General features: G+C 36.0%; 1 protein-coding gene across 3 annotated transcripts in view; it reads left to right on the forward strand.

Annotated features, from left to right (window-relative positions):
• Positions 1-19,386, forward strand: part of LOC138807207 (zinc finger FYVE domain-containing protein 16-like) — a 40,223-nt gene that overhangs the window by 11,481 nt on the left and 9,356 nt on the right. For 2 of the 3 annotated variants that reach the window (XM_069992789.1, XM_069992788.1), the window contains exons 5-15: positions 905-1,066; positions 2,245-2,387; positions 4,802-5,180; positions 6,513-6,635; positions 7,288-7,443; positions 8,874-9,098; positions 12,670-12,752; positions 13,847-13,951; positions 14,147-14,294; positions 16,488-16,568; positions 19,222-19,384. In XM_069992789.1, coding sequence (XP_069848890.1) covers positions 905-1,066; positions 2,245-2,387; positions 4,802-5,180; positions 6,513-6,635; positions 7,288-7,443; positions 8,874-9,098; positions 12,670-12,752; positions 13,847-13,951; positions 14,147-14,294; positions 16,488-16,568; positions 19,222-19,384 — 1,768 coding nt within the window. The remainder of the gene's footprint in view (positions 1-904; positions 1,067-2,244; positions 2,388-4,801; positions 5,181-6,512; positions 6,636-7,287; positions 7,444-8,873; positions 9,099-12,669; positions 12,753-13,846; positions 13,952-14,146; positions 14,295-16,487; positions 16,569-19,221; positions 19,385-19,386) is intronic. The other variant, XM_069992790.1, reaches the window with a different exon arrangement.

The raw sequence follows: 19,386 nt of genomic DNA on the forward strand, positions 1-19,386 counted from the left end.
GAAAAAGCCAGAAGTGGCACTGTGGCGCATGTGGTAGAGTGCTAGCCTTGAGCTGAAGAGCTGAGGGACAGTGCTCAGGCCCAGAGTTCAGACCTCACAACCAACAACAACAACAAAAAACAACACAAAACACAAAAAACAAATATAGGGGAGAGAATAAACAGGATTCAGATGGTGTTAATATTCTGAAATGTCATTAAAAAGTATCAATAGAGCAGATAATGACAGATTTGTGGCAAGATGTTCATCATAAGATGGACATCATACAAGGTGGTCACCATAAGACTTCTAAGATAATATGACATGTAAATTAGAAACTTGAAGGGAGAGACCAGAGCTATGTACATGTCTAAGAAAAGGACAGAGGCAGAGGGAATAAAAATAGCCAAGAGCCTAAGCTAGGATAGTATGGGATTAACTTATTGAAGTACAGGAGGCCTAGGTGTCTGGATTGTTTTAAGTGAGTGGGAGTATAATGAGAAATAAGGTTGGACAGATAAGCAGGAAGGTGGAAGAAGTGGGGATCTTTTGAACCATCTTAACAATTTAAATTTCACTGAGGAGTGGTAGTGATTCATGTCTTTAAAAAAATGATTTTGAACCATGTTGGAAATAAACCCTTGAGGTATAAGGGCAAAAATAAAGACCTTCATATTTTATAAAAGATTATTTTCTGTAGTAGATGTCAAACATATGCCAGATATAATACTGAAATAACTCATTGGTAGGTTATCAAAGTGGAGTGCTACCAACTAGAAGAAGGAGCCAGACAGAATCTTTGTGAAGTGCCAACTTTTTTCTGGATTGGCTTATTTATTTATTCTAACAACTGAAAAATAACAAATTACTATAATTTACTTTGAAGTCCAAAAAAGACTCCTAATACTATTTTTCCCCTTTATAGCTCAGGCATTTGAAAGGATGATGAGTCCAACTGGTTCTAATCTTATATCTAATCATTCTGATGAATGTGCCACTATCCAGCCACTTCAAGAGACCCAAACATCCAGTATACCTTCACCTACAACTTTGCCAATTTCAGCACTTAAACAACCAAATGTTGAAGGTAATGAAGAAAACACCACGTCTTAAAGATTAATTATTAAAATAGAATTATCTATTATAATCAGAGTCCAGACAGGGAATAGAAACCAAACTAAATAACAAGAGGGATTTAATACAGGGAATAGGTTACTACACGCATGCTTGAAGACTAGAGTATCAAAATGGGCATGCTCAAGAGTCTCAGCAGCCCCCATCACTAGGGTTAGTGGATCTTTAAACTTCTTGCCCAAATTGTACTCAACCCATAATAGTCTTGATCGCAGCCTCTTGAGTAGCTAGGATTATATGTATGAGCCACCATGCCTAGCCTGTTTCGTATTTTGATAAAACATTTTATTTTTATGTCTTTTTATGCATGTTTCTTTACTTATCCATTATATTTCTGATCACCACTTCTCATGTCTGCTTCAGTCCTTGAATTTTATTTACCCTTCACTTATTATAGAGGATGTGAAATGTCTCTCAAAGACTTGTTTTGAAGGCTTGGTCTCCTGTGTAGTGCTAAGGGGGTAAGTTATTAGATCTTGAGGGCTCTATCCTGATTAATGGATTAATGAGTTAATCCATTACTGGATTATAATTTAGTGGTATTGCAGAGAATTGGTGGAAACTAGGAAGTAGGGCCTGTTGATGAAGTGGATCACTGAAGGTAAGCCCTAGAGTCTTGCCTCCTCTTCCTTTTTCTCTTTCTTTCTCTGCTTCCTGTCTGCTATAGGGTAGGCAGCTTTGCTTTGCTACACCCTTCTCACCATGATGTCTTGCCTTGGCATAGGGCCAAGCAGCCTTGGACTGAAACCTCTGAAGTCATGAGTCAAAGTAAATTTTTCCTCCTTTGAAGTAGTAGTCCCCAGTATTTTGATAGAGGAATGCAAAGTCCTTAAGATACTATTCCACATTCACAGTACAGCCTCAATAATATCAGCTTTATAGCTTTCCTAGTATCTTTCATGGGTAATCTCTCTGAACACTGCAGAGTACCGAGGGCTGCACTTGGCCTATTAGGCTTCATTTGTATGAGATCTGGAAACACACTCTGTTCACCATAGATGAATCACAAAAAACCATGAGAATTGGCAGTCTTGAGAATTTGGGACTTGCCAATGGATAGCAAAAGTTTTGAAAACATTTCTTGACCCATTTGGTACTGGCCAAGCTAAAATGAATTTCAACTGATTCTAGGTCCATGTTCCAAAGAACAGAAGAGAGTCTGGTTTGCAGATGGCATTTTGCCTAATGGTGAAGTTGCAGATACAACAAAATTATCATCTGGAAATAAAAGATGTTCTGAAGATTTTAGTCCTGTCTTATCTGGTGTGCCCATGGTAAAGAATTTAAGTAACTTATTAATTAAGTAAAATGTTACTTTATAGGTAATTCCTTATGTAATTATTAGAGTGCTTGTCTTTTGAATGCTTTGAGTTGCCTGAAATGAGAAATGTACAGGCGTGCCTACTTTTATTGCGCTTCCTTCATTATGCTTTGCAGACACTGCATTATGTATGAGTTGAAGTCTGTGGAAACTGTCCACAGAACAAGTCTTATTTGACCTATTTTCAACAGCGCAGTTAAAAATTTTTAGCAGTGGGCTGGGAAGTTGGCTCAGTGGTGCGCTTGCATTGCATACCAGAGGCCCTGGGTTCGATTCCTCAGCACCACATAGGCAAAAAGAAAAAAGCCGGAAGTGGCTCTGTGGCTCAAGTGGTAGAGCGCTAGCCTTGAGCTGAAGAGCTTAGGGACAGCGCCCAGGTCCAGAGTTCAGGCCCCACGACCGGACCCAAAAAAATTTTTTTTTTTTAGCAGTAAAAGCATTTTTAAATGAAGCTGTGTACTTTAAAAAGCGGTGCCAGTCTTGGGGCTTGAACTCAGGGCTTGGGCGCTAACCCTGAGCTCTTTTGCTCAAGGCTAACAATGTACCAGTTGAGCCACAGCTCCTCTTCTAGCTTTTTTGGTAGTTAATTGGAGGTAACAGTCTCATGGACTTTTCTGCCCAGTCTAACTTTGAACCACGATCCTTAGATCTCGGGTTCCTGAGTAGTTAGGATTACAAGCATGGGCCCCTGGCACCCAGCTATATTTTTTTATATAATACTATTACATGCTTAATAGACTGCAATATAGTATAAACATAACTTCTGTATTTTCTGATAACCAAAAGCAATTTAAATGATTTGCTTTATTAACTATGGCCTGGAACTGAGCCCACAGTCTCTCTGAGATATGTCCTTATTTCTGTAGTTTATTTCTGTAGTATATTTATGTCTTTATGCAGTTTAGATTTGTATTCTTTTTAGTGTGAATTTAAGGCAATGGCTCTGAAACTCTTTGGTCTTGGGTCCCTATTACATGTTTAAAGTTAGGGAGGGCTTGAAAGACAGAAGTTGTGTGGGATTTTTATTACTAATTTCTGTATTTAAAATTAAAATAGAGTAAAATTTAAAATAGTTCACTATTCTAATAGAAATAATATTTTCAGGAAAAAATATTTTTAAACAAGTATTTTAGTAAGAAGAGTGACATTAGTTCACATTTTTACTATTTTTAAAAAATGTTTGCATTAACAGTACACAAATTTCACATCACTTCTGCCCATAGTGTTTTATGATATGTTATGTTCATTAATTTCATGGAAGAGAATCCTAGGACATTATCAACTCCCTGGCAATGCCAGGGATCCATGGGCCACATATTGCTACAATGAAATGTAATGAGACTTTTTAAATTTAGATCAATATTGAATTAATGTTTTTGAAAACTTCTCGAAAGATTCTGGTAGTGATTATTTATGCATTTACATAAAAGTGCTAGGTTTAAACAGAAAATGAATAACATGCCATTTGTAAGTATGGGTTCTTGAATTCAAATTTACAAATAAGCCCAATTATCCAAAGTATGTCCTTAGCTATCACCTATTCTTAATCATTATTTCAACAAAATGAAAGTTATAAACAGGATAATACATTATCACTTGATTTCATGAATTGTTCTCACTATTATTCCAGACAGTTTAGAGAAAGGGGGGCTTGCCAGACGTTGGTGGCTCATGCCTGTTACCCTAGCTCCTCAGGAGGCTGAGGTCTTAAGAATCTGTGGTTTGAAGCCTTTGGACAGACAAATCCAAGAGACTCTTATCTTCAGTTAGCCAGCAAAAAGCCAGAAATGGAGGTATGACTCAAGTGATAGAATACCTACTGTGAGCAAAAATAGCTGAGCTCAAGGACCTAAGTTCAAGTCTTCATGCTGGCATTAAAAATGGGAAGGTGGCTTTATTAAACCTGTCTTGATGGGTAGTTTTTTTAGGTGGTTGCTATTATGGAATGTATCTGTCTTCTGCTTCCTAATCACTCCCCTCCTTCCCTCCTTTCCTTTTCACCTATCCTTCCAGAGCTTTTTTGACTGGCTGAGTTGAGCTGAGTTTCTTACTGTATAATATGGTACAGGATCCTCAACTTCTCTTTTAAGTCAATAATGTTAAATAATACTTTTCAAGTCAATAATATTAGACTCATTAATATCTACCTAAGCATGCAGTAAGAGTAAAACCTTATGCTCTTTAATGGCATCTGCCTCTGAACTTAGAGAAGTACAATGGCATTGTTTCTTGGGAACTTTGATTTCAGAAAAATTTATGAATACATTGTGGTTTTTATTCTTACTAGAAGGAGTTTGATTATAGGTATCAACGTTTGTGGTTGAAAAGATAATATGAAGTGATTAATTTGTTTTCTGTATTTTACAGACTGTAAACACAGGAGATCATACTCTTTCTACAACAGTGGGAAAACGAAACAATGAAATAGGAGATAGTACAAGAAATGAGATAATTCAGAATCCTATTTCTCATGTCTCATCTTCAGAAAAAATGCTTATAAACACAGCAACTGAGGGGTTACCGAATGCTGCTTCTTTTACTCTAGATGATGATGTTTTTGCAGAAATTGAGGAGCCATCTAATTCAACTGGTATCATAGTTAATAGCAATTTACCTGTTGCTACTATGTCAGATTATAGGTTATTGTGTGGTATTGACAAATATGTTTGCAAGAAGATTTGTCTTCTACCTGATGATGCAGATGGTTTGCCTCCACTTCTAGCAGCATCTGGAGAAGAAGAATCAGGTAGGATAGCAGTTACTTATAATTTTAAAAAGAATATGCTGGCGAATTTGATTTATATTTTATGAATTTTTACCTAGACAATTTTGTTGTATGTACAAGAAATGATGATTTTAGTTTACAAAAATCTTATTACAGAAAGCAAATCCTAAATGACTTGAACTTTTATGATTCGTTTTTTCACATCTGGATCCCTTATTAGAATTAGTCAAAGTGCAATATAGTCAAGAAATTCAGAGACTTGTAGCATTCCATTATATTAGTGTTACAACTTAAAATAAGAATCATAGTACCAAAAGAAAAAGAGTATTAGATTAGATGACAAAACTAGGGATTTTTAGTTCCTCATCTGCTCTTTATTTCACATGTGATTTAAAGCATCTTATTTTATTTCCTTGGGTCTTAGTTTCCTTTATAAACAAAATGTTCTCTAAGGTCCTTTCCAAGTTAGAGATTATATGACTAGCTCATAAGAGTGGCACCCTAGAATAGGTACTTGGCATCTCAGCCAATATGTTGTATCATGAAACATGAAATGCTGGTCCTCTGCGTAATATAGGGAGAAGAAGCTTAAGATACCTGTTCTTGGGATGTCTGTAGGGTCCTTTTTTTTTTTTTTTTTTTTTTTTTTTTTTGTCGGTTGTGGGGCCTGAACTCTGGTACTGGGCGCTGTCCCTCAGCATTTCAGCTCAAGGCTAGCACTCTACCACTGAGCCACCTTCCCAGCCCTGTAAGGTCCTTTTCATAAACAGCTACAGTGACAGAAATATATGAAGTTTGTTCTTTGTATGCCTTGTATATTTCCTATATATTTTTTTAGCTGTGTGTCACTATAGCACCAAGAAGTATTTATAACATAGAGCTAACAGTATACCCCCAAGTTATCCATATTTGCTCTTTGTAAACTAGAAATTTTCACATACTTGTAAATTTCAGAAGCTAGAATTGCAACGATGGCCAAACTAGAACGCACTTTTGACATACATACTTGTTTTAAAATTTTGAAGATGCTAAAGTTTTACATGTAAGCTGTTTAATCAATGCATTTGTACATATTCTATATATACATATGTACTATATGTATATATATATTACTACATATATTTATAATAACTATATATACAAATGATTTGTTGCATTTATAATATATCTTTCCTGGATAGAAAGGTAAAGATGACTATAAAATAGTTGACAGGATGTCGATTGATTTTATGAATATATTTTTGTTCTTCAGTTTCATCAAGCTATTGGTGAATTTGCACATTTGTATTTTTTCATTGTAAGCATATTTAAGAAGATATTTGTGCTGACTGATATGTGACCTCTTTTGTTTAGTGCCTGTCATACAAGAGCACCCATCCCATGAACAAATAATTTTGCTTCTTGAAGGTGAAGGGTTTCGTCCTGTTACATTTATCCTAAATGCTAATCTACTTGTGAATGTCAAATTAGTATCTTGTAAGTAAATATTCATCTTTTTGCTTAATTGTTAAGCTAGACTTCTGAAATAATTATGTCCTTTAAGTAAGATTTTGAATAGCAACAGTGAAAAAAATAAGCAGCATTTGATGTTGGTTCTTCAGTCATATATGATTAAATAAATTTTACAAACTTATAATCAATGGAACTTGATGTATAAGCTTAAAAAGATTTTTGTAGTATCCCTCTGTTCATCCTAGGTTAAGTTCATTGTTTTAATAAATACAGTATATTTTAATTCTTCTATACAGTGGACTCATGGCTTTTAGAAAAGTTGACATTTGGTAAATGAGATAAGCAGGAAGCATGATTTAGTAGCAAGAAAGATAAGTTTTAAAGTAAATGACATTGATCTAATTTAAAAATTCCTGAATAATAATCCTCATTACTCAGTAATATATTTGTCAGCGTATTCTCTTTGAAAATAACATATTCTTAACTTACTTTATTTCAGAATATTAGTAAACCTCTTCAGTATTATTTGTTCTTTGATTTAAGATAATCCTTTTTCTTTTCTTACATTAAAATAAGAAAATAAGAAATTCAAAAAGTTGTACTTCATGCAAAAACAGGTTTTAGCTTATTAGATTAATAGAAGTTAATTTATGATTGTATGCTTTTGTCATTCAAGATTCTTCAGAAAAATATTGGTACTTCTCAACCAATGGATTGCATGGTTTGGGACAGGCAGAAATTTTTATTCTGTTGTTATGCTTGCCAAATGAAGATAGAATTCCTAAGGACATCTTCAAACTGTTCATCACTTTGTATAAAAATGCTCTAAAAGGTATAACGTTTTATTAGTACTGTCAGAATAGGAGATGTATAGACTAGTTAAAGGAGTTTATGTTTTTGCTTGTGTAAATTATATGGAAGATTGCTTCATTTGCAGTCTTCTTACTTCATTGCTGTAAAGGGATTGCTGATTTCCTTAAAAGAACCTAATCATCATTTTCACTCCCCTTATGATAGATTTAAGGATAATTAATCATCATTTTTCATCTCCTTAAACTTAGCACTAAATTGATTAGTGATTTGTGTCTGTATATAGAGGTTCAATTTTTAAAATGGAAATGTATCTACTTCCTTGATTTTTAAAATGTATTTATATACTTTCTTACCATTTGTACCACATTGGGGGATGTAATTTGGTAGAAAAACATAATGATATCTATGGTTAGAAATATTTTCAAATTCTTGTTCATCTTTCCTAGTTCCCATGAGTAGATAGCATTGAATAGATGACCCCAGTTTGCAGTACTGGATTTGAACTCAGAGCCTTATGCTTGCTAGGCAAGTACTTTACCATTTGAGTTATGCTCCCAACCCTTTTTGCTTCAGTCCATCTTTAGTGCTCACCTGAGGCCAGTCTTGGACTGTATTTATTGCTCCTACCTCTGCCTCCCAAGTTACAGGAGTGCCACCACTCCTAGATTGCTTTTTGAGATAAGGTCTCATTGATTTTATTTTATTTATTGTTGGTTGTGGGACTTGAACTCTTGGCTTGGGCGCTGTCCCTGTACTCTTGAGCTTAAGGCAAGCACTCTACCACTTTAGCCAACAGCGCCACGTCCAGTTTCCTAGTGGTTTATTGGAGATAAGAGTCTCATGGACTTTACTTTGCTTGGACTGGCTTTGGCATCAAACTGATTATCTTCCTATTCTCTGCATTTTAAGAGGCTGAGATTGTAGTTATGTGCCACCACACAGACTAGATACTTGTCTAAGATTAGAAATAAGCAGACTAGTCATGGTGGTTCACAAATGTAGTCCCAGCTACTCAAGAGAGATTGGGATGATTATAATTCCAAGCCAACCAGTGTCAAAAAAAAAGTGAAACGTTATCTCAATCAGTAGTCTAGCATGGTATATACTGTGATGCCAGCTACTCAGGAATAGATAGTAAGATTATGGTCTTAGCCTAGCCCTGGACAAAAATACAAGACACTGTGCAAAAAATAACTAAAAAATATGCAAGATGTGGCTTAAGTGGTAGAGCACCTGCCTATCATATGTGATGTCTTGAGTTCAACCCTATTATTGCCCCTCTCACTACCCTACCAAAAAGAAAGGGAAAATGGAAAAAGGAAAAGTAGGAATGAGAAAAACATTCTCTATTTGTCTTAATAAACTCTGGGTTGGACATTTAGAATTGAAAAGTTTTGTCAACAATTACAAAACAATTTTTAATGTTTTTATTAACAATTTTGTTTCTAGGAAAATATGTAGAAAACTTGGACAATATTACCTTTACTGAGAGTTTTCTCAATAGCAAGGATCATGGAGGATTCTTGTTTATTACACCTACTTTTCAGAAACTTGATGATCTCCCATTACCAAGTAATCCTTTTCTTTGTGGAATTCTTATCCAGAAACTGGAAATTCCTTGGGCAAAAGTTTTTCCTATGCGTTTAATGTTGAGATTGGGTACAGAATATAAAGGTAAGTTTGAGAATAATAAGATTGCATATTTTTAAATGCACTGTAAAGGAAAACATTCAGGGAGATTATTAAAATAATTTAACAGATTTACTGGAATTACTTTTCATTTGCTCTATTTTTAAATTCCTGAAGCATCTTCTACCAAGTTAATCTAGACAACCTTGGTATGTTATGTAGTTTCTAGGTGTTCATAAGTAACTTTAAATGTTTTCTGAAATTCAAAACAAAATGTAGAAAACTTTGATAGTGTTATTTTTGTTGAAGTCTTCATAGAAGCATGTATTAGTGAGAGTGAATAATTATCCCTTAGATTATCAGTGCTACTTTATTTACTTGCTGACTATAACCAAGAGTTAAGTATTTTGTCATTTTTCTATGCCTTAAATTTTTAATTATTATTTTTGGATTCTTGATGTTATCAAGAATCCAAAATATCAAAAATGATAATGCTAGGCACTGGGAGCCCATACCTATAATTGCAGTTGTTCAAGAGGTTGAGATCTGAGGGTTGCAGTTTGAAGCTAGCTCTTACCTCCAATTAAAACAGCAAAAAAGCCAGATATGGAGCTGTGGCTAGGCGTAGTAGAGTGCTAGCCTTGAGTGAAAAAGCTAAGGGACAGTACTAAACCCCTCTAAGTTTGCTCTGGTATTGGCATAAAAACAACAAAAAAGTGATAGAGGCTAAATTGTGTGTGTGTGTGTGTGTGTGTGTGTGTGTGTGTGTGTGTGTGTGTGTGTGTGTGTGTGTGTGTGTGTGTGTGTGTGTGTGTGTGTGTGTGTGTGTGTGTGTGTGTGTGTGTGTGTTCTTGTATATAGTTTTGACACAACTGGAGATTTGGAAACTGTTGTAATGGCCTAGTTATAGATCACAAAATTAATTACAGTGTTACTCTTTTTTTTTTTAGTGAGGAGGAGAATTGATGCCAGTATTGGGACTTGAATTCTAGGCCTCAATGCTCTTGCTCAGCTTTTCTGCTCATGGTTACTTGAGTGCTGTACCACTTGAGTAACATTTTCACTTCTAGCTTCTTCCCCCACCTCCCCAGGTTAATTGGAAATAAAAGTTTCTCTAATTTGTCTGCCTTGGACGGCTTCAAATCCTCTATCCTCAGATCTAAGCTTCCTGAGTAGCTATGTGAGCCAACAGTACCCAGTTAGTGGTTTAACATTTTGAATTCTCATCATATCTTTATCCTTAATATTTTTTTTTTTTGGGTCCGGTCATGGGGCCTGAACTCTGGGCCTGGTCGCTGTCCCTCAGCTCTTCAGCTCAAGGCTAGCGCTCTACCACTTGAGCCACAGCGCCACTTCTGGCTTTTTTCTTTTTGCTTATGTGGTGCTGAGGAATCAAACCCAGGGCCTCCTGCATGCAAGGCAAGCACTCTACCACTGAGCCACCTTCCCAGCCCCTATCCTTAATATTTTTCAAGAAATAATTTGGTAAATGGGCAGTACATCACATCTGATGAATTTTAGGCATTTGATTCTAAATAATATTTTCTTTCTTTTTTTTTTTTTTTGTTGGTCGTGGGACTTGAACTCTGGGCCTGGGTGCTTCCCTCAGCTCTTCAGCTCAAGGCTAGTGCTCTACCATTTGAGCCACAGAGCCACTTCCAGTTTTCTGAGTGGTTTATTGGAGATAAGAGTCTCACAGACTTCTCTGCCCAGGCTGGCTTTGAACTGTGATCCTCAGATTTCAGCCTCCTGAGTAACTAGCATCCGGCTCTAAATAATATTTTCTTGGTGGAAAGTTCAATATAGGGAAAATTTTTAAAGCCACATTGTGGTTTGAGGCTAGTCCAGGCATAAAGTCCAGACAACATTTCAGCCAATAAGTTGGGCATGATGGTGTGCACCTGTCATTCCCAGACTGGCCCCCAAAACCCTGGACCCCTTTTCCCACAAAAGCTAAAGCAAAAAGGGCTGGGAGCATGAATCAAGTGGTAGAGCACCTGCTTAGCAAGTACAAGGTCCGGAGTTCAACCCCTGGTACTACTAAAACAGCAGCAACAACAAAAATTACTTTCCTTTGAGATTTTTGTTTTGTATAAACCGGAGAAGATATTTAATTGAGTCAACTCTTTCTCCATTCAGCCTAATGTTTTGTTTCTGATAATATTGGAATGTCATTTTTTGTGTGTTATATTTTGTTTTGTTTCCTAGGTCTGGGCCATGAACTCAGTGTTCAGATTGTTTGTTCATGACAAATGTTAACTTTGAGAGAGATCTTCAGCCAAGCTGTTTGCTGGTTATTTTGAATATGGAGTCTCAAAAACCTTTCTGCCTAGGCTAACTTTGTATCTCAGTATAATAGCTAGGATTACAAGCATGAGTCCCCAGTGCCCATTTTGAATGCTATTTTTATGGATGATTAGAAGTGACTAGCTAATCATAGTGAGTAGGGAAAATACAGTCTGTAATAAAGGCCAGTATTTTGGCTGATAACATCTATAAACAATAGGACCGAAAGTTGGAAAATTTTGAAGCAACATGTGGAAATTATTTTTTAAAATTGCAAGTGTTGAAACTGTAAAGTTAATACCTATTTAGTGGTAATGAAGAAAAATAATCAATTATACATGGAAATAAGTACTCTCAACTATTTTCTGTATTCTTATGTTCTGCTAAATTTTAGATAAACTGGCAGTTTTTTAATTTGTTGTTTTGTTTGGGTCTGTGCATTTGTGTGAAGTTACTGGGGCTGGAATTCAGGTCCTGGGTTCTATCGTCCCTTATAGTTATTTTCCCTCAAAGCTAGTGCTCTACCCTGGAGGCACAGCTCCATTTCTGGCTTTTTGCTGGTTAATTGGAAATAAGAGTCTTGTGTACATTCCTATCCAGGGTGGCTTTAAACAGTGATCCTTGGATCTCAGCCTTCTGAGTAGCTAGAATTACAAACATGAGCCACCAGCACACAGCAAAATTGGCATTTAGAAGGTAGTGGTGCTCGTGTAATTTTAGATATAGCTTGGCTTTTATTATAGAGATGTACAGTTTACAATATGAAACAAGCTAATGACAAAAGTTAAGGTCTCACGGGGCTGGGAAGGTGGCTCAGTGGTAGAGCGCATGCCCTGCATGCCAGAGGCCCTGGGTTCGATTCCTCAGCACCACATAAGCAAAAAGAAAAAAGCCAGAAGTGGCGCTGTGGCTCAAGTGGTAGAGCGCTAGCCTTGAGCTGAAGAGCTGAGGGACAGCGCCCAGGCCCAGAGTTCAGGCCCCATGACCGGAACCAATAAAAAAAAAAAAAAAAAGGTTAAGGTCTCAGAATAAATTACTAAAACTAATGCGAATTAGCTATGCTTTAATGTTGAGACAGTCTGATTGGAAAGTCATTAAGTGTTAAATTAGGTAGTATATAAATTCCCTTTTGTAACACTGATAGGCCATGAATCTGTTGAGAATAATGTAAATTTACACAATAAGGGTTAATATCATATTTCATTTTCCCCTGATGACTGAGTGGTGCTTATGCATAATGTTTGTTTGAAAATAAGAATTAAAATAATAAACATGACTTTATTTTTTAAAATTTTATTGGTAGTAACCAGTTTTTCTTATGTATATGTAGCCTATCCTGTACCTCTAACAAGTATCAGAGGCAGAAAACCTCTTTTCGGAGAAATAGGACACACTATTATGAACTTACTTGTTGTGAGTAACAAGTTATTTTATTAAGTATTCTTATACTAGTAGTTGAAGTATTGAACAAATTGTATTTGTTTACCGTTTCGATTTGGCATTTTGGGTATCTGAAAACTCTTATTAAAACCTAATTCACTTAATATAGAGTATTTTTGATGAGTTGAGTTTTATTTTGGTATCTCTTCATTTATGTATGAATGATTCTGATATGTTCTGATGAGTTCTGTTGCAGTTTTTACATACTTAGGTAATATAAGACCTTTACAAAGAGCTCTAGAATTGTTGAAGCTTTAGTAAAATGATTAGTAGTAAAATCAATTTGTTTTGTGGTTTGGGACAAATAATAGCCTTAGTTTCCACATTTGTAATAGCAAAGGTTGGATTCAGTGCAGTTTGATTCCCTTTCACCCATTTTGTAATTTTGTGTTTACCTGTTGCCATAGAGAAATATTTATGGATTTTTCATTAATCCATATCTGGTTTCAAGACTGTGTTAGTCAGATTTCTGCTACTGTGACAAAATACCTGAAGTGATCAAATTATAAAGTGAAAAGGCTTACTTTGGTTCCATAGTTTCAGAGGTTTCAGCCCATAGCCACTTGACACTGTTTTGTAGGGGAGAGCATAGGACAACATGTGAGAACTCTTCACAGAGGAAGTCTGCTCACCTGATGGTGGCTGGGTAGCAAAGAAACATGAAAGGATTGGGACACTAATATCTCCTTCAAGGCACACTTCAGTGACCAAACTTTCTTCTACTAAGCACCTCCTCCAAAAGCTCCCCCTCCCATGCAGCACCACAGGTTAACAAACATTTAGCACATGGCTTTTGGGAAACAGGAAAACCATAGCAAAGACCTGTATTTGGAAGATCTGGGGCTAGAAATAGAAGTTATCACCAAGCACTGCAGAAGTCTATTAGGTAGCTGGAAGGATTTGTTTAGTTTTGTAACAACTTATACAGTTGGTACTAGCTTTCTAGATAGTATTTTGATAGCTCTGTCAGAAGCTTTAATGTGGTAGAGCCTAAAAGGCTTTAATGGATAGGTAAATTTTTGTGAGTAGCAATGTAAAGTTTGTGGAAATGTGATTCTTTTATGTAGGATCTTCGAAATTATCAATATACCTTGCATAATATAGACCAGCTATTGATTCATATGGAAATGGGAAAAAGTTGTATAAAAATCCCTCGGAAAAAATACAGTGATGTGAGTATACTTGGTTTATTAAAATTTTAAAGATATATGTTAAACATTAGAATTGCTTAGTATTGTTAAAATACATTTTTTATTTTGAATTAGGCTAATATATAATGGCAACAAGTATGAAATTGACATTTTAGAATTTGGTAATAATTTGTTTAATCCTATTTTTTTCATCATCAAGTGATTGTTTTTTTCTAGGTGATGAAAGTAATAAATTCTTCTAATGAGCATGTCATTAGTATTGGAGCTAGTTTTAGTACAGAAGCAGATTCCCATCTGGTCTGTGTGCAGAATGATGGTGTTTATCAAACACAGGCCAACAGTGCCACTGGTCATCCTAGAAAAGGTAAGATCACTGCTCCTAGTGCTAATTTATAAAGCCTCTTCAATTGAAGAACTCACTTCTAAGGAAAATACACATATATTTTACATATTTGCTGAAATGATAATAAATTCTTAGTTGCTTAATTGCTTGAAATTTCAGCTACATAAGTAACGTGTTGGGTACTTCCAATTTGTGATATTTTCTTGTTAATCAAGCTTGAAGACTTGTAAGACTTCAGTCCTTTTGTGCTATTCATGTTTAATATACACTATGGGACAAGTCTGAGTAATTCTCTTTGGAGTAAGGTGGTTTCATTTTCGCATTTAGTCCCTGCCTAACTCTGTTAGTTAGGAAAGCACAGGGTGGAAAAAGATGAAGATATGTAAAATTATAAATAGGTCAGGCTATAAAAATGATGAAGATGGTCAAGTGAAGAACATGTATGAGTGGCATTGTGCTCCGTTGTGGCTGAATGGCCTCAATGACTGCTGTGATTACCAAATCCTTAAAATACTGGGCCTGAAAAATGTGAAGTGAGGTAGAGATAAGTATTCCATGTATTTAACTCATTATTATAGGATAACATACTTAAAATAGCCTGATACTCTGGATGCTAATACAACTTTTTCCTCTTTATAAAGGCAACATATACTAATTTTTAGTGAGCTTAGGAAATGTCCTTTGAAAACTAGTAAAAGAAAAGGCCGAGAAAAGGCTATTGTTGGCATTTTATTATCTTTCCTTTTTAACATTTTATACTGGATATTTATACTTTTTGTATTATGTTTTACTTAATGTAAATTAACATCATTACATTTAATAACTCAATATTGGTTGATAAGTAAATATATATGCACAGACAAATATGTGTGGTAAGATTCAGAACATATGAATATTTATACAGTAATTAAAACGAACATTTTTGTCCCTTAACTATCTAGGCATCCTCTTACAGGTAACTGAACTAGTATTAGTCAGTTCCTTGATCCCTTTTTCAGAGACATTTTTTCCATTAGTAAATACATACATGCATAGACATCATCTCTAAGATATTTAAAAAAATTATTTTTGTCAGTCCTGAGGCTTGAACTTGGGGCTTGGACTCTGTCCCTGAGCCTGTCTGTGTTCAAGGCTAGTGCTCTACCACTCGAGCCATAGCATCACTTCTGGCTTTTTCTGTTTATGTGGTACTGAGGAATTGAACCCAGGGCTTCATGCTTGCCAGCAGGCACTCTACCACTGACCACATTCCCAGCCCCATCTCTCAGATTTTTTAAAGATAAGTTGTAACATTGTTCCATTGTGCATCTTGTTTTTTTTTTAAATATTTCATGGTGGTAATTCTTTGTATATAAGGAGCTTATCTGTCCGTTATGTTGTTATAAATTGTCAGCTATTTATAAAAATGCTGTTCTGAATAACCACATACTTATCTGTAGGCTGAGTTCCTACAAATGGAATTTCTGTGTCAAAGTCACATTTATTTGTAATTTAATATACAGTTATCAGGTGTGGGCTTCCCTTCTGAATTACGGTCTCACTAATATTATTTCTCATACCCTTATATAAGCATAAACATTTAACATAGTGTAGCCTATTATTGATTACACAAAAAATCAAGTTGTTTTTATGCAATATTTTAATTTTATCTTTTTTTATTGAATTTCTGATGTATTAGAAGCATAATATTTATTGAGTACTTAAAACATATATGATCTTGCCCAGGCACTGGTGGCTTATGCCTGTAATCCTAGCAACTCAGAAGGCTGAGATCTGAGGATCATGGTTTGAAGCTAGACTGGGCAGGAAAGTTCAGGAGACTCTTATCTCCAATTAATTTACGCGTACTGCACACACACATACATACACACAGATACAGAGAGAGAGAGAGAGAGAGAGAGAGAGTAGAGCTGTGGTTCAAGTGGTATAAAGCACTAGCCTTGAGCAAAGAAGCCCAGGGACAGCACATACACACTCTCTCTCTCCAACCATCTCTCTTCCTCTCTCTTCTTTCCCTCTCTCCTCCGCCCCGTCTGTGGTGCTGTGACTCAAGTTCTTTGAAGCACTAGCCCAGGGACAGTACCCAGGCTCTGAGTTCAAACCTCAGGACTAGCATTCCCCCCTCAAAAAAAAAATGGTCCACATTCTGATTTTCACAAATATCACATAACGTAAAATAAGCACTTTATAACATAATGGTTATTTTATTATCAGTGACAGGTGCAAGTTTTGTGGTATTCAATGGTGCTCTGAAAACATCTTCAGGATTTCTTGCTAAGTCCAGCATAGTGGAAGGTATGAGCTTTATTTTTGAATGTTTTAATACAAAGGTGTTCTTTTAAAAATGTATTTGATGTTTGTAAAAGAATTATATATGTTATAAAGAATAGGGCCATAGACTTAGGTGAAATGAAGTTATCATCTAATCCAAGAATTACAGCATGACCCCAGAATTAACTACAAGACTTAATATTATGTTGAGTGTTATCTTGTTTAAAAAATATTATTACTGGGCTGGGAAGGTGGCTCAGTGGTAGAGCGCTGGCTTTGCATACCTGAGGCCCTGGGTTTGATTCCTCAGCACCACATAAGCAAAAAGAAAAAAGCTGGAAGTGGCGCTGTGGCTCAAGTGGTAGAGTGCTAGCCTTGAGCTGAAGAGCTGAGGGACAGCGCCCAGGCCCAGAGTTCAGGCCCCACGACCGGACCCCCCCCCAAAATATATATATTATTACTATAAAGGTGATGTACAGAGGAGTTGCAGTCACATAAGTCAGGTAATGAGTGCATTTTGTTTTGGACAGTGTCATTCCTTCTCTCACTGTCTTCAGTTATTCCCTTTCATCCCCACCCACAAATTGTATAGTTCATTTTCAACGTAGTGTCTAGTGGGGACCACTGTTGCATTTGTTCACCCTTTGTTCTACCATTTCTGTCCCACCTATTACCCTCCCCAAAGACAGATAAATGAATAAAACAAAAGGAAAAGAAAAACAACCAAAAAAAACCCCCTCTGTGCTGTGGCTAAAAGTGATAGAGCACTAGACTTGAGCTGAAGAGCTCAGGGACAGTCCCAGGCCCAGAGTTCAAGCCCCATGGCTGACAAAAAAATAGAAAGAAAGAATAAGTCTATTGGCATTCATACTTGTGTATGTATACATGGGATACACGTTCCAATTTTTTCTTATATTTCTAGGAGTGGAATTTCAGGGACAATTAATTAGTGACTACCTCTGCCAGAAACTGCTAAAATGTTTTATGAAGTGTTTAAAGCAATTGTTTGGTGTTTTTACCACTATTACAAACAATAGGGAAGTGGTGCTGTGGCTAAAAGTGATAGAGCACTAGACTCGAGCTGAAGAGCTCAGGGACAGTCCCAGGCCCAGAGTTCAAGCCCCATGGCTGACAAAAAAATAGAAAGAAAGAATAAGTCTATTGGCATTCATACTTGTGTATGTATACATGGGATACACGTTCCAATTTTTTCTTATATTTCTAGGAGTGGAATTTCAGGGACAATTAATTAGTGACTACCTCTGCCAGATACTGCTAAAATGTTTTATGAAGTGTTTAAAGCAATTTTCATTAACATTGATGTATAAGATTTTTTTATTGGTGTACATAGTCTCCAAACATGGTATGATCATACTATTAAATTTGTGTCAGTCAGTAGGTGTTTCCAAATTTGGTCATTATTGGCATATTTCTATTTATTAAGAAGTAGATCACCTCATTGTATTTATTACTATTATTATTATTCTTTGGTCAGTCATGGGGCCTGAACTCTGGGCCTGGGCACTGTCCCTCAGCTCTTCAGCTCAAGGCTAGCACCCTACCACTTGAGCCACAGAACCACTTCTGGCTTTTTCTGCTTATGTGGTCCTGAGGAATCGAACCCAGGGCCTTGTGCCTGCAAGGCAAGCACTCTACTGAGCCACCTTCCCAGCCCTGTATTTATTATTTTTGTTACATTATATTTTATTATTTATTAGGCACATACATAACTTTGAAATGCCTATTCCTAACATTTGCTCATTTTTCATCTGTTTGTATGTTTACTTATCTAGCTAACTTGTAATTGGTATAGTGTTAGACACTGTACATCTTTCACTTCCATTTTTTTTTTTGAGGGGGGGTCCGGTCGTGGGGCCTGAACTCTGGGCCTGGGCGCTGTCCCTTAGCTCTTTAGCTCTACCACTTGAGCCACAGCGCCACTTCCAGCTTTTTTCTTTTTGCTTATGTGGTACTGAGGAATCGAACCCAGGGCCTCATTCATGTAAGGCAAGCACTCTACCACTGAGCCACCTTCCCAGCCCCTCACTTCCATTTTTTAAGTTACATATAGTAATCCTGTAATCCTGTTTATTTGCTGTTCAGTGTTATATATATATATATACATATATATATATATATATATATATATAAAATGTGTAATGATTAAATTGGCAATTAGTCTTCCATTTTCATAAAACCATTTCTTTGTATTGGAAAACTTCATATTCTTCTCTTATAGTTCTTTATGAAATATTTAATAAATTGTGCAAACTGTAGTCCCCTACAATAGAATGTAGTCCTCTATGTAACTGTATTTTGGTACGTCATTTAACATCTATATCTCCCTTCTACTATCTTTCTTTGTCTCTAGTAACTACTGTTTTATTCTCTACTTGTATGAAATCAGTTTTTTAGTTCCTACATGTAAACTGGAAACAATTTTTTTTTCTGGGTGTGGTATATTCACTTAACATAATGTCTCCCAGTTCCATCTATGTTGCTGCAAATGGCAGCATTTCATTCATTCTTCTGGGTGAATAGTACTCTGGTCTGTACACCACATCATCTTTACTCATTCATCTGTTGCTCTCAATGTATTTTAACAGTGAATTTTATGGCATAGGAATACAGACTGATATTTGGAAAAAGAAATGTAAAATGTAACTTTCCTTTTTAGATGGCTTAATGGTCCAAATAACTCCAGAAACCATGGATGCCTTGCGGCTTGCTCTACGAGAGCAAAAAGACTTTAAAATTACTTGTGGAAAAGTCGATGCAGTAGACTTGAGAGAATATGTGGATATATGCTGGGTAGATTCAGAAGAAAAAGGAAATAAAGGGT

The sequence above is a fragment of the Dipodomys merriami genome, unplaced genomic scaffold (genome assembly GCF_024711535.1).
Source record: "Dipodomys merriami isolate MVZ:Mamm:240054 unplaced genomic scaffold, mDipMer1.0.p SCAF_416, whole genome shotgun sequence".
NCBI classification, from domain to species: domain Eukaryota; kingdom Metazoa; phylum Chordata; class Mammalia; order Rodentia; family Heteromyidae; genus Dipodomys; species Dipodomys merriami.